We start from the raw sequence: 24,359 nt of genomic DNA, 5'->3' as shown, positions 1-24,359 counted from the left end.
TCAAGTAAGTCCTAAATTATTTTTGACAATCTTTTGAAATGTGTTTAGCTTGACCGGTTCTTTGGCTTATTTTTGTGATGCACAAAGTAAATTCCCCCTAAAACAGAACTAAAAGAGGCCAGAGAGAATATGTTTTGTGGAACTATTAGCATCTTCCAACAACACTTAGTCAAAAATGGTGGCTGGTGAATCATATTCATTTTTCCTCTATGTATTTGCTTTCCTGGAAAAACTAAGATCAGAGCAGAGAAATAAAGGGGGAAAAAAAAATGCAGCTCACATTCTTTTTGTTTGGGTTCATGGAGTGTGATATTGTCAGCTGGTGTTGCTGGGTCAGGTTGAGGCTATATATGGTCTTGAACTACAGACTGTGTGTACTTAAGCAGTGATGCATTGCTTTAATTACACATACATTCAACATACATTATAAACATAAAAAAGAATGTGGCTGGTTTTACATTAAGACTACTTTTCAAGATCCCTTAAAACAACATACTTGATTTATACTGTAAATCTTTGCTTTGATCAATAAATCCACTGTAACTCATTGAAAGAATGGCATGTCTAAACACTAATCTTTGATGCAAGGTATGATTTATGACCAATCTCAAAGCAAAATGTGGTCTTTCAAATAATTACATTACTGTACGAAATTCAAGCCATTGCCAAAGGAAATATACAGTATCTTAAATTCAGTTGAATTGTTGTTAATCATGACTTTAATAATTTTATCATTATGAGAAATATCATCTCACTTTACATCTTAGTCTACAATGTTTTCCTTTCACTGGACTGCAACTAATTTTGGCAAAATAGTTCACCTTAATGCAAACAAATTCACTTGCCTCCACCAAAACATGCAAACTTCCTGCCGACACCACATGGGTAATTATATGTTTTATAATTTTTCAAATGTCTTGTAAAAATGCAGCAATAACACAACAAAAATTTTATATGATTTAGCAGATTAGTAGCAGTTTTCACAAGATTCTCATCAAAATGAGTTTACATTTTTATGTCAGACCTATGCCTAGAAAATAGTCGGTGATGACCCTAGTGGGAGTACTGCTATTTTATGTTTTCACACTTATACACATAGGTTTGGGGTGCCAGACTTTGCACCACACAGCTTGTTATTTTAACATTTCAGCACTGGTATTTTTCCAAGGCAAGAAAACAGACTAATGATGCAAAGTACACTTTGTTTCTTACAGTGTATCACTCTCTTATCCATGTTACATGCCTTGGACTGAACCCACTTTTCTTAATGATGACATATCAGGAATTATTTTTCACTTCATATGAATAATGTTTGTTTGAGCTTACACTCAAATGAGACTTTAATGGGCCATATTTGACTTTTTATATATATATATCACTTTTTAGGAGCAAGTGATAATAACTGAATGTTTAAAGACTGACTTCTATTAGCGTTAGATAGCCAATTTCACAACAGATATCTTTTGCAAATTTGAAATATTGTACAACTTTGGGAGGTCTTTCTGGGCAAATCAATTACCGGTAATATAAACTGAATTACAAACCATTGTCCTGTATGAAAATGCATTTCAACACAAGCCAAGATTTAAACTGCAAAACTACCAAAACATGGACACACACCCAATCTGACAGAGCAAACAAGGAGAGTATTAATCATAGGAGCATACTGTGAAGATTGTCAAATTTTAAGGGAAGATGAATGAAGATAAATAGTGTATCTAGCAATATGGTAAGAAAACATGTGGAATCTCAGTTTCACATGTTCCACTAACTAACCATTGCAGCCAGAATTGCAATGGTTAATTTGCAACGAAAGCATATTTATTTTCAGACTGGTACAGTTAAGGTCCAGACCTAAGCCCAATGTCATTTTTTGGTGAATAGTTTATCTGGGTTGGAGGAAAATAAACTTTTGTTCTTATATATGAAAAGCATTTTACTTACATGAACAATCATGAATATTCAGCAGTTTCTGCCTGGAAAGACTAAAACATTGCATCAGCGTGTAATTTTAATCTTTTTTCCTTTTCTCTTTGTGTTCAGTCACTTAAACTAAGTTAATGCAAATGTGCCAGCTGCTCATTTTTCTATCTGGAGATGTTCTGAAAGACTGAATTAATTTTAGTTTGAGGAGGTATACTGGAGCAATTTTCTGTGGAATGTGCATGTGAACTACCTCTACTAGTTTGGGACAAGTCAGTAAATTAAGCTAATATTCATTAGTGCTTCTTCTTATCCTTGTTTCTTGACTTTGTATAAAGAAAGGTAACCTAATGATTCTCCTTCTCATTACATCTTATTAATTTAATTAATAATTAATTAATAACACATCTTATTAATTTAATTAATAATTAATTAATTTAGAAGCACGTATGTGAGATTGTTAAAGAGTGTATCACCTTAACATTTACATAAAAAGACCAAACAGTGATAGAATTGTGGAGGTCTGGAGAGTCTAGGTGGGATCTGATCCCTCCTGACAAGAGAAGACTCATGTGATCTGCTAAAGAGAAGCTTAAACCCCCACAGCCGCATGACACCCTCTTTCAACCCACTGATTTAGATGAAAGGATGAAGGATGATTTTGTGCAGTGTTGGAGATTTATGCAGACAAGAGGATTCAGCCACAGAATCTGTCAACATTGTCTCAGATTATTGTTTGGCTTCAGTTTCATCTTTGTGAATAAAATCCCTTTGGAAAGATGATTTATTCTATATAAAAACAATATTTGTGCAGTGCACTTTTAAAGGTTAAATTCAATTCAGTCTATATATGACAGTGTTGATTCACCACAACTGTGATCTCAAAACCAGACTATGCTTTGAACTGCCTCAATACTGAAAGTGTGCTATATATAAAAAAATATCTTTACCTTTAAAATAAAACAAACTCATGTTGACTACAGTTTGCCTGGCCATAAACCATAGTCAGATTTTTAATTTGTCATACTATTTCATTTTATTTTTTTTATATACAAAATATACCCATACAACAAACCGACTTCCACATGTATTAGTCTCACGTGGAGGTGTTGCAGGTGTGGTGGTTCACAGAATGGAGCATGGTTAAGTACACAGTGAGCACTCAAAGTCAGATTATTTGAATTTCTTGTGTATTTTTACTCACATTTGGTTTCATTAAAGCTTGCTTGTGCTCAGTGACATCACTGCAACACCCCTCAGCCGAATGTGAGCAGGTTGCATTGGTTTCTGGAGAATTTCCCAACAAAAATGAATGGAGGTGGTTTGATGCAAAACTTTTTTCTTTGTCTTGGGGCTAGTTGCTTGCTACTATTTTCATGCTCTACTACAATTCTCTACGACAACTGTGACCCAGATGGTCACTACACATGTTTTCTTTTTTTTGCAAGCTTCTTAAAAAGTTTCTATTTTTGTATAATGAAACTTAATTCTTGGAAATTCAGAACATATGATATTTTGTGTTTTTATTATAATTGTAAAGTCACTGAAAAGGAAATGTGCCTCTGTTTGTTGTACACAACAGTGTCATTGTAAATGTGTGTAAAAGCACATTGTCAGTTTATTTTTTTAAGTAAATAGGTGCATCTCAAACAATTAAGGTTCAAATAAGTAATAATTTTTCTACATAGTTTATGTGAAATTGTCTCACTTGTGTGTGATTTACCATAATGGACTATTTACAAAGTAAATATAAATGTAACCCTTTATTATGATATGGCTTTTTGCTAATTCACACCTGCAGTCCCTTTACTGCTCTTTTTCTGGACTTGCGCAATCCCTGCCTTGCGAATTTCCCTCAAATTCCTGAAAAGACTTTGGTTTACAATAATTTTAGAGCTGCGGCTAGCATAGATGCTAGAGAAGGAAAAAAGTGTTCCTTCTCTAAAACACTTTTTTGCCCTTCCACTCAACTTTCCATTCTTTTTGTTGGTCCTGTGGAATTTACTACTTTTCTTAGAAACAAATCTACTTTGTTTTATATGCAAAAATGTGCAGAAATAAGCACTTCAAATATCTTAACTGTGTATAATAAATTGATACTAACATCAGGGTCACTTTTTTAATCGAATCACTGAATCAATGTAACTTTTTAATGATACACTAATTTATTGTAACCCACTCCAGTCTCTCCCTCTGGTCCAGAAATATTGTAATTTTATCTGGTATCCCTATAAATAAATCAGCTGCTCCTCATCTCTCTGCTTATTTGATATGCCCAGCAAACATGTGGACTGACCGCTTGATCTTTGCTGCTCATATTCAGTAGTTAGTACTGTGGGACTGATGAATTGGATAGATAAGATAAGGTCTATTTGCTTCGGCACTCACCCTATTTAAAGTTACTTAATAATTTACCTTATTTACACTACAGAGCCAATGGAGCTGGTTTACTCATTAGACTGCTTTCTGTTATTGAGCCAGTCAGACATGTCTGAAGTGTTTACCTGTTAGATTTCACAGGGGTATATAAATATTGACTTGAAAAACAGATAATTTGATGTTTCTGAAGTGTTTTTGTTTTTGTCCAGCATGAAGCTCAGTCAAAGCTGCTCACATATGACAACATGGAGCTTGGATTAAAGTGCTGCTGTAATAATTAAGACTTTTGCGTGCTGGGAGTTGAGAATGGGGTAAAATTGATGCCCACAGGCAAACTCTGAAGAAAAAAAAGTACTTCACAACAGTGAACGCAGAACAATGTGCAAAGATTTTGCAGTGGTTACAAAGAGAGACAATTCAGTCTGTTCCCTTGTGATCATGCACACTCAAGGAAATTCCTATCATACCTTTATTCACTCCCACGGTGGCTGCAACATCGAGAAATGTATCTGTTTACCATATTTACCATGTCTTATTGGCTGCAGCAGATATGCATTTTCTGGTAAACTTATCAGTGAGGGAGCTGATAGCTTTACCAACTTCAACCTCCTCGCCCTCCTCTTATCTGTATCATCTGCCAACACGACAACCCTTCCCCACCCTTTCACCCCACTGTTTTTTTTCTTTTTTCTTGCTTTCTTTCCTTGTGAAGGGGCCAGTAGCTTTCATTCAAACAGCAGCAGATGATAAAAACTCCATGGCAGGTGAGAAACAATTTAGGCTGTAAAAATTGCCTTTTTTAAAAATTTCTCTTCTCTTTTGTTTACTAATACTAAATTTGGCACTTAAAATGTATTTCTCTTCATGATTAATTAGTCCAACCTCTCTTGGCTTTCTTGCATAATTTTATTTTGTTTACCTTGCAATGCTCAGTTGACCAGTTTACCATCCACGGCTCTTTTCTTGCTTGTTCAGTCTATTTCTGCAGGGTATGACATTGGTTAACTGTTGTCGTCTGGAATGTGTAAAGCTGAGGAGCAGTGAGTGTGTATTTGTCTGTATGCATGTGTGATGTTCTTTTCTTTTTCTTCTTCTTTTGTGGTCGCACAAAACGACGCTCCCCACACAATTTTGGCAGCTGACATAGCGCGGGAAAGCTCGGTTTGCCAACAACACACAGCAATGCTTTCACACCCAATTCAGTGATATGAACATTAAGCTACTAAAAGTGGCAATTAGTCAGTTGTTTTTATCAGCAGTGGGCATGATTTGTGTTGTTGTACATGTCTGTTTGTCTGTGCGTGCCAGCAGGGGAAAAAAAGCCGCAGGGTAAGGATCAAAAGAATGTAAATGTATGTGTTGATTTGCTCTCAACTATGCAGCTGGCTCTGCAGAGTTTACACTCTGGGTTTTTTGTATAGATTCATGCTTTACTTCTGGAACTTGCATGAACAAAAGCCTTTTTTCTTAACTGCACAGCATTGGAACAAACATTCTGATTAAATTTCTTTTGAGTGTTTCTTTAGTCTTCCTTTGTAAGTAGACAGTTAGAAAGACTGAACAAGAGGCCACATTTACTTATGAAACATTTTATTTCTGTGGAAATCTTTAAGCTAATCTATAAAGACTACATATGCTCTGTGTTTTTTAACATAAAGCATAATCAGTTATGCATTCTTAGTTTTTGTGCAGTGGTGCTTGAAAGCTTTTGAGAACTTGCATATATAAAACAAATGAAACATTTTTTAAGAGCACCCACTTCAACAAACAGGACACATACTGTATGTTTTACTTGCTCACTTATTTATGTATTTAAGAAAAATTGTCTAATATTTCATAAACTGTAGTAACCAAAAAGATTAAAATGTTTTTTCTAGCTTATTGTGAAACATTGACCTTGTTTATTGGCTAATTTACTCTTTATCAGTACAGGGACTCTACTACTCTCAGATTAGGATTTATATCTATGTCTCTTGTGTTATTACCTGTGTTTATTTGTGTTGCTCTGGTGTCTGTCAGACAGTTTTTCAGCCTCAGATCAGTGTGTTTGTTGCATCCATGTCTTGTCTTTCCCCAAACCATATTAGAAATGGCTTATGGTCCACAATAAAGAGTATTTCTGATGATATCAGATCTATAAATGTATGTAACATGAGTTACACTCACTGGCAACTTTAACACAATCCGTAAGTCAGCCAATCACATGGCAACAACTCAATGCCGGTGATCAGCAGTTGTGTGATCGAAAAATGCCTTGTTGATTTAAGATGTCAGAGGAGAATAAACAGACTGCTATAATATGATCCAAAGGGAATAGTGGCTCAAATAACCATTGCTATTGAACCAAGGTTAAGTTATCTACTCCAATAAGTCTTGATTTCAGTCTCAACATTCAGAGAGTAGGATCAGAATTTGGTGTAAATAACATTAAAAGAGCCATCCTCTCTTCATGTGGAGGTATAATGTTATGCTGAATATTTTCTTGGCACACATTGTGCATTGGCCGAGCATTGTTGTTAATCATGCCCATCCCTTTATGATTACAGTGGACTTAGTTGATGGCTACGTCTAGTAGAATAAAGCGTACAGTAATTAAAAAAAAACAAAAAAAACTTATTCAAATACACAGGATGGTGGATCTGTTCCGATTCATGTTGTGGTTAATAAAATGTTTCATATAAAAGTAAATCGTATTTATCAGAACAATGTTTTTAAGCAGATTAAAAAAAAACTGGTTAAAGTTGATATTTAAAAGTAGTTGGTTCAAAGTCCTAAATTCAGCCCAACAAAATTTCTTTCAAACTAAGACTTGAAAAAAATTCTTGATGGTGGAATAATCTCAGATTTTTCCAAAGAAATAGCTTTAGAAAATACTAAAAATATTGTTGCATACGTAGGTTAATATGTAAAGCAACATTTTTAATTTCTGACCATTCATTGTATGTACGGCTTCACAATAGTGCCAAAAACGATTTCCTAATTTTTCCAGTTTTGTCCTAGATAATAAAATACTACATAGGCAGTTTTTGTGTAAAAGAGTACTAATGGAGCTTTGCAAGCACTTATACTGCAACTGTTTTTCTGTAACAGTTAGTGGGAAGGACACAGTTTATACGTTTGTATCTGTTCCACTGTTCAATTTTAGAAAAAGCTTTTTTTTTTCTTTCTAGAACACATTTCTTTGTAATTTTTCTTTTTTAGTTGACTTCCTGCTGCCATATTTCCTCACTGGCAGTTTTACCACAGATATTTTGAAATACTTTTCCTGTTTGTTCTCATAGATCTATTTCCTTTTAGCATCTTTGTGTGTTATTTTTTTCTTTCACCTAATTTTCAGCTCACTTTAACGTTTGAAGTTGTTGACATAGTCAGATGGCTCAGTGTTAATTAGCTTCACCACCCTCATTAACATCTATGAATGGAAGCAGCCAGAATGCGAACATAGTTTGAACTTGAATGGTTTGGATGTGTGCTGCAGTAAATAATTTAGGATATTCAGGGCTGTATACACAGCAGTCTGCAGATTCAGATGCAAAACATAATAGAGATATTTTGATTAATTTCATACAAATGATTGATAACTAGGAAATAATTAATATAATAATCTTTTAAAGTCCTACCTTTCTATTCAAGATAAGATGCTCTCATTTTTGTTCTGTTTCTAATATTGTACATTATATTTAATTAAACTATCCACTCAGAACCCGGCCACATTTTTCCTATGATAAAAAAAAGTAGTCCATTCATTATCCTGAGGGATAATATTGAAGTTGTTTAATGAAGCGCATGGACAGAATATCCCTCTGTCATTTTCTCTTTGGAGTTCAGGAACAGATGTTTTTTGGCACAAAGGGAGCAATCTGCCCTCTGGTGAATTCAGCCTCTGTCAGACTGGACATGAATAAATCATTGTGGCATAAGACTAAGAAACAGAAAAATACCTGGACGATTTGAATACCTTGGAGTTTGGGGCATTAAGAAAAAACTGTCTAAAAAAACAGTTTTTTGGACAGTGTTGCATATGTTCTATAAATAGACAAGAGCTAATCTTGGGACTGGAGTGGGATGAACCAGACTGTTCTCAAATAGCTCTCGTAGAGCAGGGAGATTGATTGGTTCCTGCAGAGACATGCACTCTGAGCTATATGATATCGGATAATGTCCCCCAGTGCTGTCTTTGTATTTGCACCATTTGATCTAGCTAAGCAATCATACACTTCCCTTGTTTTATGGCTCAAGGCTGTGATTCTTCATACCAACCATCCTTACCAGCTAAGGATCAACATTTACCTACTATTTTTCATAACCATTTCAACAGCTGATTGTGAATTATTCTCATAAAGTAGGTGATGAACCTGTTGCATGTAGGTATGTTTAAGCTTGGCTCCCTATTGGAGCTGAGGTTGAGTCTTTGAAGCATAGAAGGAAGTAGTTTTTAAATTGCCTGGAGTTTGACAGTCAGCTAATATAGGCTTATGATTATATATACGCTTTTGCAACAGAGTCAAAGAACTGCTTTTAAACCATTTCAAATAAGTCATGTTGACAGTCACAAACAAAATCCAGTGGTTCCAAGTTTCAAGTCTATTTGTATAGGACATTTCAGCAGCAAGGAAGTTCAAGGTGGTTTACATTATAAAAACACAAAAATACAAAATCATAGAATGCAGAGTCAAAAATTTAAGCATTCCATTTTGTCAAGTGCCATCGTCGTTCTAGAAGTTCTGTGAGAATACTGCAACAGGCTAACCAATGGCTGATATCAGTACTAAAGTTGGCATGTATTTTGCAGCCACTAACCTAATAGTTTCTACTATCGGTCAAATAAATTATAACCATTGGCTGCTACCAATGAGTTGCAATGCATACTTTGAAAATACAAAAAAGGAGTGTTTTACCTCAAAATTAGAAAACTATAAAAGCCGCTACTGGCTGGCATTTACAAAACAATTTACAGGTGCTATTTGTATTCCATGGGACTTATTGGAGATATGAAAGGTATTAACGTATGCAGTAGTGCTAAGACAGTTTCCACTACAAGCCTATTGAGGTATATTTGGAGATTGAACTATGAAAACAGGGAGTTATATGTGCTTTTAGAGGAAGTGTCAAGGATTCACATATCCTTGACACCTCCACTGCAGGTCCACTGCAAATCCTTACATATCTATTGATGTCCAACATTTATCAAAATACTTGAATACAAAACACAGGAAACATACACAAAATGGTACCGTTACAAGGAATCTGTCTTGGTGAAAGAGTTAATTAATAAAATACCTAAAGTAAAGACTCGTTCTAAATGCGAGGTTTATTTTCCCCTAGCCTTTCTTTATAAAGCTGAAGAAGGGGGATTTGAAACGAACCATTCATATGTAATTTGATATGACAAAAAAGAAAGAAAGAAAAAAGAAATTAAATATATTTGTTTGGATTTGTTTTCCTAAATAATGATGACTAAAAGTTGACCCTTTTTTGAGAAAATCTCTCACTTAATGTCTAGAGTTAAAAATACTTTAAATCCAAGAAAGTGGTTCTTATGAACAAGTTGAGAAAAATCAACTTTGCAAAGTGATTAAAGAAGAACTACTTTACTTTAAATGATACATTTTTTTCTGAAAAGATTATGTTATGAAGAACCTTAATACCCCCATTACGGGATGTGAGGTAGTCTTTCATCATGGTTCTTCTATGAGTTATAACCTTAAATTTAAACTCTGGCAAGCATCCATCCAATAGAGATATAGCAGATGTACTTGGTATCTTGCTCATATGCACGTTCTTATCAGTATTAGCGCATTTGTCTGCACATGGCTAGAAATTGTTTGGTTAGTGATGGCGTATTAGGCTGGACAGCCCTGCTAACTTTCTCAGGGCTCTACAAATGTAAACAGAGATAGCTAGCCTCATGTCAGGGCAGCGATAACGGCCTGAAACCTGTTACAGTTGCTCGATTTGCTTCTTTCTTTTTCATGTGCAGCTGCTCACAGCTCCACACTGTTTTTTTTTTCATACAGCTAATGAACATTCAGGTTTAGGGCTACGACTGCAGCATGTTTACAATGCTTCATTAGGAAATGCATTCATATGCATTTTAAAAAATGCTGCAAAAAGTGTCAGATAATAGGGAGGAAATCTGGATGTCTGAGATACAACGGCAGCTGCCACTCCCTGCACTGCTCCTTTTTTCTACTTTCTTCCCCCATCCATCCGCCCACCTCTTGTCCCCTGTTTGCTCTCTCCAATCTTATTTCCTTCTAGTCTGTCTTCTCTCCAATCCTGCTCTGTGTCAGTGCATTGGACTAATTCAATCTCCAGTACACAGGCACTCCAATGTAACGACCCATGACATTCAATTAATGCTTCTAGCTGGGTTAGGTCAGGAGTAATTTTATGTGTGTAAATGTGTGCTTGCTGGAAGTGCATATGTGAATCTCTGAGGAGGTGTTGAGTGTGTAATTTATCAAGTCTTTATATTACTGTAGACCTATTTTTGACAAACTCACTTTAATTCCCAAAAATTTGTTTTGCCTACTTTCAGAAACGTTTTTCTATTAAACTATGGAGACTTGCAACTCATAATAATTATTTTCAATTCCATATTTGGAGAAATCAAGAAATACGCAAAAAAAAAACCTAGAAAAAAAAACTTGAAGTAACCATAATTTAGGTAAGAATGTCCCTGGAAGTTGTCAAACAGTGAAGAATACATATGAAATACCAAACTTATGCATTAATGAATGGCCATGTAAGACACAAAGATATAGCAAAGTCTCTACGTCAAAAGTTTATTTATAGATCTATTAAGTTGATTTTTGTTATCACCATTGTGATTTATGAATCCATTCTGTAATGTAAATATCTAATAGCAGGAATTAACTTTAGTTTTATTATGTACTCTTGTGTAGGACTTGGGGTGGGTAGCCTATAGCGCGGTTGTTTTCTGTTTGTTATTCTCGTCAGAATAAATTGCGAAACCACCTTTTTTAAAGACAAACCGTATCACGGTCTTGATCATTCAATAAAACCAGCACAACGCAGAAAGGATCCAGTTACACAGGCTCTACATATAACATTGACATTTTAAACACACTTTACATTTGCATGTAAAATAAACATGTTTCCACCACATCTTACTACCTTTGACAGGAGAAGCGGCCATTTTGAAATACTAAGTCCACCTTACAAATCCTAACTGGAAGTCATATTTTCCAGTGGGAAAATATGACTTCTGAGAGAGTTCCAGTTGAATTTTCTAACTGGGAAGTTGAATTTCCTAGTTCCGAGTACAACTGGAACGCAGCATAAAACTGGCACCCATGCATTTTAAAGTGCTCTGTGGTGAGCTCGGTCTGTGAAAATATTCTTAATTTGTTTCACAGTAGAGTAACTGACTAATATAGCTATAAGGTTTTCCATGTGTTCACCAGATTGACAGCTGGTGCCTATTACGTTCTGACAAGTTTTTCTTTAAAATGCGTGTAAGCTCTGACTACATTAGCATGGTTGAGGTTTTACTTTGGTGATATATATAAGGCTGTCACTGAGAACTTATTTACACTACCATCATTACTCTTGTCTTCCGGGCCTTACATTACCAATGTCGTTGCCTCTCCTCCAGCTGTCACAGTTATTGGATTGGTGCTGACAGACTGCAGTGCATCTTCTGAGAGGCTGTGTGCATGAACGACACATGGAATATTAAATGCGTACTGAAACCAATACTAGAGCATATTCAAACAAGCACCAACAAAGAGTGATTGCCTGGGTGCTGACACAAACACAAACAGCTAAAACACACACACAAACACACACACACCCCCACACATTACATCTCTCGATCTTCACAAGGACGTTGCACTGACTTTCATTCATTCTTTATTTATTTTCTATAGTCTAATTGTGACCCTTACCTAAACTCAATCCACCACTTGGTCCTAAACCTAACCCCAACTCTACAATAATATTTCTTCTTATAGAGTTGTGGGTCCTCACAATGTAGTGTTTGTTGGAAAAATGGGGTTTGCAAAGTGAGAAATACAAAAACACACACATCCTCACCCCCGTGTGCGCACGCCCACACGATTTTGGACAAAAATAACTGTGGCTTCATTATAGTTTTGTGTAGCCTGCTGCAAATACTTTCAATTTGGATTAGCATGCCTTTTATGAGCTTTCAGCTTGCAGTCATTATGACTGTAATCCTGTGTGGATTCTGCATCATCAGTGTCAACAGAAGGACTCTAAAAATTTAATTACTAGCCTAACCTTGATGGTTGACTAGTTAGAGAATAATCGCTGCCTCAATCATCACTTTACAGTAATCCTCCATATTAGTTTGAACATGGTCAGTAAATGCAACATGATTAATCTGAGGCTTTCTTCTGAGCACACGGATTTCCACACACTCATTGTGGACATTGTGCCTTTCATTATATTTTTTCATATCAAATGATCGAATGGCAAACAACTGAATTTTAAAAATACATATCAGTGTGTATGAGTTTCTAAAAGTTAACTTGCTCCAATCCATAAAACTTCAAGTACGCTCAAATATTTACTTTGAACACCACTAATGTTTTTCCTCTAAGCAATTGCACGCAGATCACAACAGGATTAAACCCAATGTCAAATTTCAACCATCTGAACAAAACTGTCACTCTTAGACAAAGGAAGTTCATTAGCATGTTCACAAACAACCCATGAACCATCAAGCTGAAAGCCTGTAATGAACTGTAAACATTTGGATGACCAGTGTTATGTCCACATGAAGCCAGTTTTATATCACTATGGACTCAGAAAGAAGTCACTGTTTCTAATTTGACTTGATTTGTTAAAATTTGCAGCAGCCCATATGGACAAGACAGATGGCTTCTAGATAAAAGTTGCATGGCAGGTTGTTACAAAAAATGCCGCATTGTCACAGGGACAATGAGACTTTTAAGCCAAAAAAACATTTGACTAATTATCAAGCAATGTGGTGGCAGAATCATGAGGTGTTTCGCCAGTTCCCTTTTTTTTAGTTATTCCAAACTTGACGCTTTTTTGAATTATGCAAAAGTTCTTCACATAGAGTCAAGATTCATTGTCTATTTATGTAATTGAAAACAAATTAAGTTAATGAGGACTTCGAGTCTTTGTACGTACCTTGCACAACAAAACAATGTTGTTTTCATCAACAAAACAATGTTTTGTTGTGCAAAACAAAAGGATACATACTCTGCTGCATGTATCCTTGCAGTAGAGTTAAATAACTGAGTACACAGCGTATGTTAATTCCTTCATCCCTGATCAGAGAAATGATCAAAGAAAGCAAGCCCCTGATTGTGATTTGTCATTTTCATTTTTGTTAATCCCATTTTGCGATGCCCGTCATGCCATTTTTTCCTATTCTTTCAATCTTCATCACATCCTTCTTTCTCCCTTCTTTTTATCTTTAATCTCTCTTTAAGTTTAATCATTTCTCTCCCTCTGACTCTGTATCTTTTTGAAAGTAATGATCTAATTAAAAAAGGTTTCGCTGCCTGCCTACTGTGTATAATTATCACTAGGGTCACCCTGTACTTCACTCAACAATTACTTAGCACAGCATTCTTTGGCTCCTTAATTAAACCTTAAGGACAGCGATTTGATCGTAGTCGCATTAAACATCACCAGGAGCAGGGAATACCTGTGCTCTTTTCCCTCCTGGGAGAAGAGCTGAGAAGCGGATTACAGAATGGTTGCCATGGCAACAATCAGAGGTAGTCTCATCCTGTCAGTCACTTGATCTGTGTGTTTCTCCTTGTGTGTGTGTGTTTATCTGCTCATCTGTAACAGAGACAACAGTTCTGCCACAGGTCACCTGCTTTTTCCATTAATAAGGCTCAATCTGTGAAGATGGGACCAGGGCCAAATAGTGCTTGTCACATTTCCTGTTAAGGTCCCGGGGTGCACTGACTGTCATTTTGATTGATTACATTGCCACCTCATAGAATGCTTGCCTTGCAGTGTGTCACCACTTGGCATTGCACAACACAGCTTTCATTGTGACATGGGCTGTGCGCTCACTTCAAGCTATTATAGATAATCTTTGTAATGTGTTGTTCCAACATACGAGAGAACACACTGAAATGTTCTGCGTTCCATGCAATATCATAATTTAAATTGACTGAAGGTGTAGCTGTGATGGAAAAAAAAGCTGTGTAGAAACCAAGTGTTTTTCTATGCCTTAACAAGAATCTTTCATAATTCTGTGATATTTGACTATTTTTATTGTGAGAAATACAGACCTCATCTAAATAATGTTGTTTGGTCCTTATCGCAGACCCAGGTATTTAGCATATGTTAAAAAATGTTCAATATTGTATAAGTCAATGGTTATGTAGAAGTTTAATATCACTTTATTCATATCAAACTAGTTTTAATGTGCATTTGGATCATTGTCTAGTTGTAGCAGCTATTTGTGACCAAGTTGTTGCTGATTTGATGTAAAACAAAACATTTGGAGTTGCTCCTTCTTCGCATAATTCACCATTATGAAACAGACCCTCAGTATAATGCTACCACCATGCTCAGAAAAGGTATTGTGTTCTTAGGTTTAAATCCCCTCATCTTGATTCCTCCAAACATTCTTTATGTTCTTGAGTAAATCGAGGTTAACCTTTGTCTACTCCAACTATAAAGCTTGTCTAATGAAGACATTTGCTTAAATTTTCAGAACTTGAAGATGTCAATTTTGAAACAGATTTTCCACCATGTTGCAGTTTGTTATAGTCATTGGCCTTCATAGTGTATGTTTTGTTCTTGGACATTCTAACTGATTTCTTTTCACCAGAGATAACAGTGCAAGTCAAACTTTAACGCAAGTGTTTCAATTGGACAAAATCTGGGAATGTATCAAGACTAAATTATGCCAGAACCATGTTGATGGCTTCGACTTCTATAACTTCTTCTTCTTCACACCCATAAATATTAGAAAATATTTGTGGGTGTATATCTATATACAGTATTTGAATTATTGCATTATAACAGTATTATGGGATTCTATAATAAATTCACCCCATTCATACATATAATTTACATGTCTCGGTGTTTCTTGTTGTAAAAATCATATAACATCTTAAAAATAACAATTAAAATGAATAATTAGAAGCCCAAAATTAAAGACTTCTATGCCATTGTGAGTGTACGGCATAACAACATCTGAAATGATAACTATCTGGTAGATAAATAGGAATTGTTGGTGTCTGTCAGTCAAGTCATCGAAACATACTTCTTACAGAAAGATTCAATGAGATGGTGCATGCTTATTTTCACTGTTGGGGCATCAAATATATATGTTTAATGGGGAAACATTTCACTGTTTGTGAAAGACTTTTATCTTCCTTCAGTACAAAAATATCACCAATATGATAAAGACAATGACAGAGAACAGTAAACTTAAGCCTCCAAGGTAAAACTCTATAGTTAGGCTGGGATTGCATCAAGACTCCCCAAGGAAAATGAAAAATAAAATCAGAAAAGATGTTAAACAAAATGATCTTTTGAATTGCTGTCATATTCTAAAACAGTTAATGCAGTTCTGATCATCATAATAAAAGCCTGGAGTAATTTAGATTTGACACCCTGAAGACAATGCTAAAACACTAATTAGGCTTGAGCTGCAGGGAATCTGATATTTTTCCAAATTTTTGTCATTTATTTTTGTAGATAGTAAAATATATTGTGTGTCTCTTTTCTAAATAATGTTGAAGTGATGTCTAGCTATAGTGGCTCACTTCTTTAATTAATTGAGATTTTAAAGAAGGAAACATTGCCTTCCTTTTATTAATAGTAACATTTGTCAGAGATCTTTACAATTAGATAGTAAAACATTGCAATTACTCTTTTCTGAAATTCTTTTTATTTCTCATCTGCTCTTCAGTTTACAGCTTGGTTTCTTGGCTCTTCCATTTGGAACAAATGGTATAAAGTGACACCAAATGTTCCCCTGAGTGAGTCTGCCAAGGGTTGATCTTGTAAAATTAAATTAGACCAATGAACAAAATAGCTCTGTGTTTAATTTTGTTATGCTGGAATATAAACTTTTTATCATTATTTAAAAATGAAATTTGTGTCTGCAGTAGACAGCTCAAAAAGCACAGAACCTAACTGCCTATTAATCTGTAAACATGATAAATGGATAATACATTCTCAAAAGAATAAAAGTTAATTGGATTAATATTTTTTCAGTATAACTACCTGGGAACTTTTATTGCAGTGAAATAGGAGTGAAGCAAATTACTGTAATGCAGTGAAGACAGAAGTATGCTGTGTTTCATTGTACCATATTTAGACATAGCATGAGGTTCACATAAGTAAAATACTGTTTCCCAATGGTGCAGTGGGGCTGGAAATGTGTTTTTTTGTGTCTTCCTGTGTTTTAGTGTGCCATGTATAACATTTCTGTAGTTTCTTGAAAGGTTTGTGGCATTGCATGCTTTGGTTTGTGTGAGTTCTTCTGGATTTTTGTCCCAGATGTTATTTGAACCATGTGTGACTATGATGCCCAGGAATGGTAGTAATGTCAGGGACCCTTGAGGGGCTCGGAGTAGGCAGATAATAACAATGTTGGGGCCACTTACCTCCTTCAGGTAGCATTCAAGAAGTTAGGTGCCATTCACAATCAGGCACTGTTCTCAATAAAGCAGTCATTAGAATGGGATGTAGCCAAAGGCCTCAACTTCTATGCTTTTCTGTGACTTTTCCTGTATCTCCTTGTAACATGCTGAAGAAGATCAGTGACACTCAGCTTAATGAAAACATCCCTCTTAATCATTACAGTGGCCAGATATTGATTGGCTGATATGTGTCCTCTTTGTCTCATAGGGTAAAAATGTGAACAGCATGATGAAGAGAAATATTTCAATAAACATGGGCATTGAACAAAAAGTCTAGAAGTTAGTTAATAGATAAGACACATGACTTAGCTACTAATTACCTTTTTAGAGTGCAGCATGTTATGCAGTAAGTATTCAGACACTTGGACATGTGAACTCATAAGTTCACTTTAGGTCCATTTTGAAATTTCATGCAAAACCCTAACATTTAGACAGCACTATACATAGATTACAGCTGGAGCAAATGGCATCAGATTCACCAGAGCTTTTGGGAGGTTGGTCAAACTAGTTGATATTTTTGTATCAACTTCTTGGAATATATTTACAATATGGTGCATTTCTATTTACATTTATTGCATTGTATCTACAAATGAATAGGCAGATTGTATTACTCCATCATCTGTTCCCGACCATGCTTTTAAACCATCTATATAACCTATTATTAAAAAATTATATTAAAAATAGTTTTCCTACCTAAGCAGTCTGATGTTGTTCTAACAAATTTTAATGCTATAAAGAACTGGTGCATGCTGCGAGAAAATGTTTTTCACTATGTCTTAGATCACCTCTGCAACTGTGTTCTGATATAAAATGGGTATAAAATGCTTGCAAGATAGCATTACTGTTTTTGTTTCTGCATAAAATGAATAAAATCAATTTCATAATTTCAGTGTAGAAATGAGGCAGATAACAAATGCAAAACTTATGCAGAACAACTGTGCAAACTGTGTTGCTTTGTGAACTTGTCCATCTGAACTTGTCAGATTTTTTCAAACTGTTTGTTTTCAGGTAACAGAACAAGAAATAGCCATACTTAACCAATCAAACATTGTTTTAATTTTAAAAAAACAACAACAAAAGACATATTTTGTCCTTTTATCGTTACTGTAGCAAATCTGTAAAAGTTGTCGGCATCTTTTCGAAAATCTTCTACTTCAAGCATTTCATTTTACAGAGCTGTTATTTCTATCATTTCAGTAAAAATAGGGATGTAAGCCATCAAAAATATAACTCTTTGCTTTATTCATGTAATGATTTCGACCATTTGCTCAGTTTCTCACATGACATTTGTTCTGTCTTATCCAGGCTGCCAGCTCAAATCTTACCAAACACAAGTAGATGACTGAGAACTCTGCATCTCATGATGGACAAGAAAAGTGGTGAGTGCCACAAAGCCTTTAGTTAAGCAAACAATGTCCCTGCTTCTAACACGTCGTACAGTTCAAATCCTATTTCCCCAACTGTAACACCAGTAATTTGTCTTGTAGGGTTCTATTTTTGCCCATTTTACAATCAATATAAGAAATAAAAGGTAAAGCAATTTGCCTGATTATTGTGTATTTGACTTAAGAACTGCTAAGAGCTTATTTTCTTGAGGTGATAAACGCCTCCTGTCTCATGCTGAATTTATAAGATGGCACAACATGAACAGTATTTTACATGCTGGCTTGTTTGTTTTGGCACAATCACTGCATGCTAATTACTTCTCTGTAAGTGATATTGGCTTTACAGAGCCGCATGTACAACACAGTACTGCTTGTCTTTGCAAGAGGGTGAAAAAGAATCATAATTCTTATAATAATCTCAAATTTGATTGATGTTCAGTTTGTTCACTAATTGCACATTCATTTGAAATACTTATCAGTTTTGTTTTTTTTTACAAATTAAAATAACTATTATCCTTGTTAACTCCTTACAGCCAATGGCTTTCAGACCAAGGTCAACGAGGGCGGTGTACAGAGGAAACAGCTGCCCTATTCAGTGGAGACTCCCTATGGCTTCCATCTGGATCTTGACTTCCTCAAGTATGTGGACGATATTGAAAAAGGCAACACCATTAAAAGGGTCCACATCCAAAGGAGGGTGAAAGGCCCAGCTAAATTCAGCACTCTTCCCAGAAATTTTAGCCTCCCTGGACATGGAGTCAGGCCTCCACCTAAGGAAGGGGCATGGTCTGGGACATCTACCTTGGGCCCAAAGCCTAAATCCCGAGTGACAGAGGTCCAGCAAATATTTGACTTTAGGCCAAGTGAAGGGGCAATATCCAGTCATAGCAGCAGAGCGACAACCAGTCAAGGAACTGCAAATGTTTCAACCAAATCTAGAGATGAACCAGGCACTGTCTATCAAGGTACCGAGGATAAAACTGCTGTGATTCAAAGTCGACCAAACCTCCTTAGAGCGTCATCAATGCCCATCACCCTCCAGCAGAGGAAAGGTTCGGATTCAAGCAGTCCTGATTGCACGACGGGAACGCCAGAAAATGGATCAACAGAGAACATGTTCCGTGCCTCTCCAGACATATTGGAAAGACGGTGCCTTCCACAGGATCGGGCGGGCCTTCACCAGCAGATAACAGTGGCACTAAAAAGAGTCAGGGAGCTGGAAGAACAGGTCAAAACTATCCCAGAACTAAAGGCTCAGATCTGCTCCTTAAGGGAGGAGCGGGAGAAGCTGCTTTGTCAGATACAAACACAGTTCCAAGTTCAAGCTTCCACATCATCCTCTGCAATGGCAACAACTTATGAGACAGGGGGAATCAGTCAACGCCAAAGACCAAGACCTTCAGAAGGGCTCAACTTATCTTTAGCAATTCAAACGGTTCAAGGTGTAGCTTCTGAGCATGTGCCCGTAAATGTAGAAGAGAGCCACAGAGAGACAAAAAGAACAAAAGAGCTACCAATACAGAAAGATCCTTCTACAAATCAAAAGCAAAGTGTACCATCAGAGAAAGCTGACAAACAAAAAGAGACATCGAAGAGCCTGCAAGATAATGCAGAGGAAAGGCTATCACAGGACACTGAAGTTGTTGCAAAAGAAAGTGAGATTATCAGAGAGAGTAATGCATCAAAAGAGGACCAAAATGGAATGCTAAAGCTAGAAGAGAAGCTAATGATGCTGGAAGCAAAACTTACTCAGGCTAGCCAGGAGCTAGAGAGAACTAATGCTCTTTTGAAGGAACAAATGGAAGAGAATAAAGCAAAAGAGGACAGAATATTGCAACTGAGTGAAGGGATGAGAGTGGAAATTTGTACCACACAAGTACCTGTGAGGTCAAGAAGAGAAAGCATAGATGCAGGAACAGTTACAGAGAAAATAGATCTCAGCCACCAAGAAACTGAGACAGAATCTCCTTCTAAAATAGATCAGGGAACAGATACGGATAAAATCTTGGTTGAAGTGATAGTACCCAAGCCGAGGGCTAGAAGTATAGATCGAGGAATAGCGACTAGTAAGCTTGACACACATGACCAACAAACAGAAATGGAGGCAGAGGTAATAGTGGCAATACAACCCCGACCCAGAGCCAACAGTATGGAACGGGGTACAATAACAGAGAACATCGTCACGCAAGATCAGACGACCGAGACGCCTGCAGCTGAAAGAGTAAACCAAGTCACAGAGACAGAGGGAGAAACAGTGACAGACCATCCACAGAGACCAAGAGCCAGTAGCATAGATCAGGGAACAGAGACTGAAAGGGTGGACACTGTGGACAGAATCACAGAGACTGAGGCAGCACAGAGGAGCGACCAGCAAACAGAAACAGAGATAGAAAGACAGCAGGACAACAACCTGTCTCGAGATGCACAAGCAGAGGGTCGAGTGGGGGAAAGTGAAACCACTGTAAGAGGAGATATTGGTCATCCTGTCAAAAGCACAGCAGAAAGCGAAAAAACAAAAAAAGTAGTTCAAATAGAAAGTGAAAATGTTGCTGTAGAGGTTGCTGCAAATATATTTGTTACAGACGTTAAAGGCATTGTTATTCAAACTTTAGATTCAGAAGTTGGGAAAAAGACTAAAGTCTGTCCCAGTCCAACCTCTGGAACTGATAAAAGGGAAGTGACCTCTGCACAAGATCACTCAAAACCTAAAGAGCTCCAACTCTCAACTGGTATAGAGATTGTAGAACCTAAAACGACTGAGATGGAGACAGCAGAAAGCAAAGACAAAGAAATGTTGTGTGAATCAGTTAAAGAAAATATCATCCCTGATACTGTTGTAGTAATAGCCGAAAATTCAGCTGTGAAGTCAGTAGCTCCTATTAGACCACAGAGAGGACGCAAGCCCCCAGCAGAGCAAATGCAGCCAACACCTCCTCAACCTCAGCTTGCACCCATGCTCACTACTAGGGAATCCAGTGAATCTGAATCTGAGAAAATCACAACAAAAGTCCAGACTGCACCAGGCCTGGAGGCTGACTTATCAGCACAACCTTCTGAACCACGGGAAAATGATCAAATGCCATCTGTGCCTCAAGTTCAAGACAGTAGTCAAGCAGAGAAGCTGCCTGATAAGTTGATCGAGAAGCAGTATAATGTACAACCTCAGGGTGAATCTCAAAGCGTTTCTGCTATCTCTAGTGAGATCCAAGTAAAGAGCAAGCCCATTCAACCACACAGTAAGTCTCAACCTGCATCTCGTCGGGACTCAAAAGAGCAGAAAGCGCCACAGAGGGGATCCAGTGTATCACACCCTCAAAGTCGTGAGTCAGGAGAAACAAAGACTCGTCAAATCCGCCACGGGTCAGGTGATGCCCAATCCCACTCCCAGAGCTTGCGTAGAAGCTCCACTGAGGCTCCATCATCTCAAAAAGATGCCAGAGAGACACAATCGCTTCGAAGAGGCTCAAGTGAAGCAGCTCAGCGCCGTGGTTCAAGTGAGGCAAAAGCCTTGCGACGGGAATCTGGCGAGTCTCAGACAGCCCGCAGAGGTTCTGGTGAATCGCCAACATCTCCTGCGGCCTTGGGACAAGTCGTAACTCGAATAACAGGTCTTCTTGGGGAGCAGTGGGCACAGCTCGGGAGCAGCTCTGGAGCCCAACAGACGGCCGGCCAACAGGAGAGCCCCATAGCACCAAAACAGACTGCAACCAAAAGAGCAGAAGCAGGAAAGGGAACCCCAGCCAAGCCCGCAGGCAAAGGTGCCCCTGCTGCAACAACTGGGAAAGCAGCGGGGAAGTCCAGTGCTTCCAAAATGAGTTCAATTCAAAGCCAACTGGTCAGCTCCCTCAGTGTCCTTTCAGCCTTCTACTCCCCAGGCCAGAAAACAGCTGCCACCAGCAAGCAGCAAGAGCAAGGTAGGCATGAAGTGTATCAGAAAGTACAATGCGGCTGTCTGACAATGAGCTGAATAATTTCCTCTCCAATATTCCACATATTAACCATTCACAAAGGCCCGTAGTTACATTAGTCATGCTGCTTAATTGCAACACATCCCTTATGATCTTCCATCAAGGCGGAGTCTAAATATTAATATGTACACAGAGTTTCATTTCATTTCGTTGAAGGCTGAACAAGCAGCTGAACTTTGTCAGAAAGCTTTGAATTATTTTTAGATATCTGTTGTGCCAATCTGTGGTACGGGTAGAACGTCTTACCCTGCATGACAAACAGTTTTGCCAGCTGACATTAGAACTCTCATTATCAAGCTGACTACAGGACTGAGCTTTTATGACACGCAAGTAACCCCATCTGTCTATTCACGCAATTAGAAACACTCCACTCAGAAGAGAGGTTGTCAAATCAAGTCTGGATCAATTATCAACAGAATGATTATGGTCCATCATATTCATTAGATATTAATTGCTAAGTTTGGATAGCAGTTATTATTCTTGTATTGCATTTTGTAGGCTGCATTGAACTTTACATTTTTTGCTCTGAAAAAGGCAGCTTATCTGCATGATTTTTTTATTGTGCTGATTTGTGATTGTTTATTACAAAATGATGAATTAAAGAGCCAAACATAAGAAAGGAAAACCATCTGTATGAAAAAACACAAGAGGTGTAATGTTCCTAATCTATTGAAGCTATGTTAGTGATGTGAATTATTCAAAACAGCCAATAAAGTTGGGGTAAATCTGGAAAAGGGGCATAAATCCACAGCTCAGCTGGAAGAATCAATAGAGAGGACTGTTATTAATCATTGTTGAAAGAACACAATATGAATCCCTGCTTATAGTCTTCTACAAGCTTTGCAGAAGACATAGTAAACATGTGGAAGAAGGTGCTCTGGTCAGATGAAACCAAAAATAAACTTTTCTATCATTTGGAATTTTTTATGTGATAGAAACAAAATTTGTATCGTCCTGAATACACCATCCCCCGGTGAAACATGAAACATGCTTTTCTTCAGCAGGGACAGGAAAGCTGCTCCAATTTGATTGTAAGATGGATGAAGATAAAATCTGTCACAGACTGCAAAAGAGCGAGTATATTAATTTGTTAGACTGGACCTGTAAAATCCCAAACTTACATTAGTTGAGACACCAATCTAGCATCAGATTTATTTAAAAAATGTATCCACATTTTTTGTTTCTAAATGTACAGTGCTAGTTGAAAAACTCCTAAAGAAAAGCCTGAATGGCGATTTGAAAATATATTGAGTCAGGAGGGAAGAATCCAGTTCACAACTACGCACTACTTGGTGTTAATAAAATACATTAAAGTTTTTAATGGGAATATGATAAAATCTAAAAGCAAAAATAAAAAATCAAGGGGTATGAAGTTTTCCATGGCAGTCTGTGTCTTGGACACTTATTTTCTTCACCATAAATGCAGTACTATACACTAGTTCATATTTACAGCTGTTGTGCTTGCAAATTTTTCTATTTATGCACTGTACATGCTGTTTTTTCTTAAAAATAGTCACCACTGGTTGCCGTTACTAAGTAGGAAGAAAAAAGTAAGTAGTTACCAAGCACTGCTTACGTAGCCTGCTTTTAACATCAAATACTTATTTCTTATTCCAAACATAATATACAAACACTCATTCACACAGGAAAGTGGAGCCATGCTTATCAATTGTAAAGTGGGCTCATAAGCAGAGGCCCTCACTCATACATCAAACAGATGGTGCCTCTCTGTCTTCCCTTGATGTCTCCAATGTTGGGGATTGAGCCAGGAGCTGGAGCTCAGAACCACATTTTCTCACAGTTAACATGCAGTTCAATGTTGGGGGGACTGTACAGCACTGTGTTCAAACAAAGTGCATATGCCTGAATTTACATGTGCTGTTTCAGGATTTGTGGTGTTTCTCTATTAGACATCTTGAACTTCTCTAATGACATTGTTACAGAATTAAACCCTTGTATTCATCTGAAGCTAATATTAGGTTTTGGGAATTTTATCAAATGAGACTGATCAAATTCAAAATCAAATTTACCTAAGCCAAATGTCAGCAAAAAACAAAAATGTA

The 24,359-nt window shown here is 37.0% G+C and overlaps 1 protein-coding gene across 4 annotated transcripts in view; it reads left to right on the top strand.

Moving 5' to 3' along the window:
• The window catches only part of kank4 (KN motif and ankyrin repeat domains 4), an 81,318-nt gene that overhangs the window by 40,365 nt on the left and 16,594 nt on the right, over positions 1-24,359 (top strand). For 3 of the 4 annotated variants that reach the window (XM_023339903.1, XM_023339902.1, XM_014471046.2), the window contains 2 exons: positions 18,249-18,322; positions 18,862-22,242. In XM_023339903.1, coding sequence (XP_023195671.1) covers positions 18,304-18,322; positions 18,862-22,242 — 3,400 coding nt within the window. In that variant the 5' untranslated portion in view covers positions 18,249-18,303. Of the gene's footprint in view, positions 1-5,013; positions 5,067-18,248; positions 18,323-18,861; positions 22,243-24,359 lie in introns of those variants that run through there. The other variant, XM_023339904.1, reaches the window with a different exon arrangement.

This window comes from Xiphophorus maculatus, chromosome 9, assembly GCF_002775205.1.
Source record: "Xiphophorus maculatus strain JP 163 A chromosome 9, X_maculatus-5.0-male, whole genome shotgun sequence".
Classification (NCBI taxonomy): Eukaryota; Metazoa; Chordata; class Actinopteri; order Cyprinodontiformes; family Poeciliidae; genus Xiphophorus; species Xiphophorus maculatus.
This window is presented reverse-complemented; position numbering and strand designations above follow the sequence as displayed.